The sequence below is a fragment of the Peromyscus eremicus genome, chromosome 4, assembly GCF_949786415.1.
Source record: "Peromyscus eremicus chromosome 4, PerEre_H2_v1, whole genome shotgun sequence".
Classification (NCBI taxonomy): domain Eukaryota; kingdom Metazoa; phylum Chordata; class Mammalia; order Rodentia; family Cricetidae; genus Peromyscus; species Peromyscus eremicus.
Window position 1 is genome coordinate 62782546 of NC_081419.1, and position 3750 is coordinate 62786295.

The 3750-nt window shown below is 37.2% G+C and overlaps 1 protein-coding gene across 1 annotated transcript; it reads left to right on the forward strand.

Annotated features, from left to right (window-relative positions):
* Positions 1 to 770: 770 nt before the first annotated feature.
* LOC131908203 (olfactory receptor 10A7-like) lies at positions 771 to 1706 on the forward strand. The gene has a single exon (XM_059259251.1). It carries the CDS (start codon positions 771 to 773, stop codon positions 1704 to 1706), a length of 936 nt encoding a protein of 311 aa, XP_059115234.1.
* The last annotated feature ends 2044 nt before the right edge of the window (positions 1707 to 3750 follow it).

A 3750-nucleotide genomic window follows, 5' to 3' on the forward strand; every position in this document is an offset into this window, starting at 1 on the left:
TCCAGGTGAATGTAGCACCATCATATTTTGTTGGTACTACCAGAATTAGATATTTTTTGTATTCTTCTTATTGCTACACAAAATTATTCAGACATTATTTTCTTTAATCTTTAAAATTCTCACAAATGATTTATTATTATTATTACTGTTTATTAGTATTATTATCATTTAAATGTAATAAGTCCATTCTCTATCACACAGTATGAACATAGGGAAATGAGGAGAACCAGTTATCAGTGTGCCTTATGCCTACTTCAACTGGTTTTCAGCCTTTGTTCTTCTCTGTGTCAGGGTAGTTATGCAGTGTAAGACACAGCAGGGAACTATGAGGTGGCATATGTTGCCACCATGGTTTTACTTACTGATCAGTAGGTCACACACAGAGCAGTAGTATTCATTACTGTCTCTATGAATGCTATTCCCTCCTGCCATCCTGAATTGTATGTCTTTGAAGTAGGTGATTTATGACAAAGGATTTGGAGAAAGAATAGAACATAGGGTAATTCTTGGCTGGCAAAATGAAATTCTCTTTTAGAAATGGCAATAATTCTGATTAATTACATTGAACTATGAATTAGCATTGTGATGTCGTCTGAAAACCCTCTCCAGAAGCTGAACGCAGCTTTCCAATTGCACTAAGGTTCAGAATACTAAAATTCAACACTAAGATCTTTAACTATTTTCTTAAATCTCTGGTCAAAAATATACTGCCCAATTGGAAACTTGGTCTTCAGGGGAGTGCCTGATTCTGTTAAAGGTGGCCTGAAAAGATGGGTCATATGAAAACAAACTTCACAGTGACTGAGTTTGTGTTTCTAGGGCTTTCATCTGATCCCAAGGTACAGCTGGTTCTCTTTTTTGTATTCCTGCTTTTCTATATATTGTCAGTTGTGGGCAATATCATCATCATCACTATTATTCAGATAGAACCTCGCCTGCAGACTCCCATGTACTTCTTCCTCACTAACTTGTCCTTTCTGGACATCTGTTATACATCCACCAATGTCCCACAGATGCTTTCCAACATGGTGGGGAGTAAAAAGACCATCCCATTTGCCAGCTGTGCTACCCAGATGTACTTCTCACTCTCCTTTGGAATGATTGAATGTGTTCTTCTTGGTGTCATGGCTTATGACAGATATGTAGCTATTTGTCACCCTCTTCATTATACTGTTATTATGGATCAAAACACCTGTGTCCAACTGGCAGCCATTTCTTGGTCCAGTAGCTTCCTGAGTTCTATGGTCATCAATGTTCTCACCTTGAGCTTGCCCTACTGTGGACCAAATGTCCTGAATCACTTTTTCTGTGAGGTTCCTTCAGTTCTGAGGCTGGCTTGCACTGACACCTCACTCACTGAGATGGTGGTTTTTGTGTTCAGTATAATCATTGTGTTCATCCCTTTCCTTCTTATTATTGTTTCCTATGCCCGAATCCTTCTTTCTGTTCTCAGGATGCGATCAGCCTCTGGGAGGCACAAGGCTCTGTCCACCTGTGCCTCCCATCTGACAGTTGTGACCTTATTCTATGGAACTGCCATCTTTATGTACATGAGACCCCAGTCGAAGTCCTCCAGGGCTGGTGGTAAGGTCATTGCAGTATTCTACACTGTAGTGACACCTATGCTCAACCCTTTAATATACAGCCTAAGGAACCAGGATGTAAAAGGGTCTCTGAGGAGAGCAGTCACAAAAAAGAAAACGTGAAAGGGCCCAAAAACTCAGCTGTTAATCTAAGATAATTACCAGCTAAGTCTGAAGAGAGAGAGAATGAAACATACTTAGATCATCAGCTTTTTCATGGTCTTTCATAAAGAAACACATAAATCTACCTGCAGAAATAGGAAAAAAATTTATTCTAAGTACACATTAGGGCTTTAATGTGTCAAAACATTTGCCTTTATTTCATGAATGCATTTTGTTACTCACTGGTAAAGTGTGTATCTCTTGAATCAGGTTGTAAAATGAATTAGTTGAAATTGTCAGCAAGATGAAACCTCTTCCCTCTGCCTAGAGAATGTAATAATTTTGATAAGAGAAATGCAAATTCTCAACACACGTAGAATTGCAAGTTAGGTCTTTTCTGATGTAAGATTCCATAATTTTGACAGTTTTATAGTCTCCCTGGAGACAGGACTCCATAGTCTACATTTTGGTTTAGACTTCATGGTGATATTGCATATGGCCTTGCTTGATAGGATGTCTGAATTCCTCCCCTCAGGCTTTAGGGAACCCTACAGAAGAGAAGGCAGTAAGAATGTCAGGGCCAGAGAGAATGGAAGAAACCAAGGAAACAAGGCCTTCTGAACACAGCACTACCCATGAACATATGAACTCCAAGGGACTGAGGTAGCATGCACATAGCCTGCACATGTCTGCATTAGTTGGGGTCCTAGAGCTGAAAGAAGTGGACACATACCCCCAACCCTAATCCCAAAGCTAGTTCCAATTAATAACCACTTGAAAAAGATTAGTAGTTTTCTTCAAGGAAGCCTTATGGGGAAACAAACCACTTTTAGCCCCATGCCTAGTAGTAAATGGCCAACACAAATTGAATTCAACATCCTGTTTGGAGGTTCTTTGTCTCACAATGTTTTGTTAGGGATTTTTTTTTTTTTTGTTAATTTACAGGTCCTTTGAATATGTATTATGGCTTCTAGTTTTGTGGTTTTTTATGGGATTCCTGTGTGTGGAAATGTGTGTCTTTGTCTATATGTGTTTCTTGTGCTTTTTCTTTGGCATTTTTACTTCTGTTTGTTTTGTCCCATCCTGACTTATTTGTTTTTGTTTTATTATTTCATTGTTATTATTTAGATGTCTGTTAGTTTTCTAATGAGAGACAGAGATAGTTTGGACCTGGATGGGAAGGGGGTTGGAGAAGAACTGGGTGGAGTTGGGGGAGGTTACCAGTAATCAGAATATAATGTATGAAAAAAAATCTATTTTCAATAAAAGAATATATATATACATACATATGTATTAGACCAATCAATAATTTCATTCTTTTGCAAATTGTTGAATGACTATGTGATATAATATTAGTTAAAATAAAGTATTTTTCATAATTATTTATAATACACAAATACATATTATGTTTATTTCCTGACAATTATCACTTTGGAATGACCACAATTTTGAGAAAGTGATTATCAAAGACAATGACACACAATAGGCAGGGTGTCCTCCTTGAGCCTCACATAAGAACCAGAAGGAAGGATATCAGGATAGTGAAATAGAGTAGTTGTTTCAGCAGAGGGCGAGTAAGAAAAAGCTCAGTAACAGGAACCAATGGAAAGAGGAGCAAGAGGTGGCCAGGAAGGCTGGGAGCTACCAGACCATGAATTAGCTGGCCACAGTGAGCAGTGACTAGCATTATTACTACAGTGTCAATATTCTGAAGGCTGATGTGACAAAACATAAGATTTTGAATTTTTTCTATGGTATATGAAGGACTAACACCCCCACATACATTCATACAACTCCCTCATCAATTTGCATATTGGTGAAAATACAGTTTTCTGTATTTTGGAGGTTTTAAGTCTGTGGCATTTCTAAAGGGAATTATTATTTGGATTAAGAGAATAGTCAAAAATAGATTAGTATTAAAAATATAACCAATATTAAGGTCTACACTTAGCTTATTGCTCATGTAGAGATAAACTGCTTCTAAAAGTGTTTCTTACTTGTTTATTCTATACTTTAGACTAAAAATAAAAGGTTGAAATTTATTTTTAGTAATATCTAGCATATA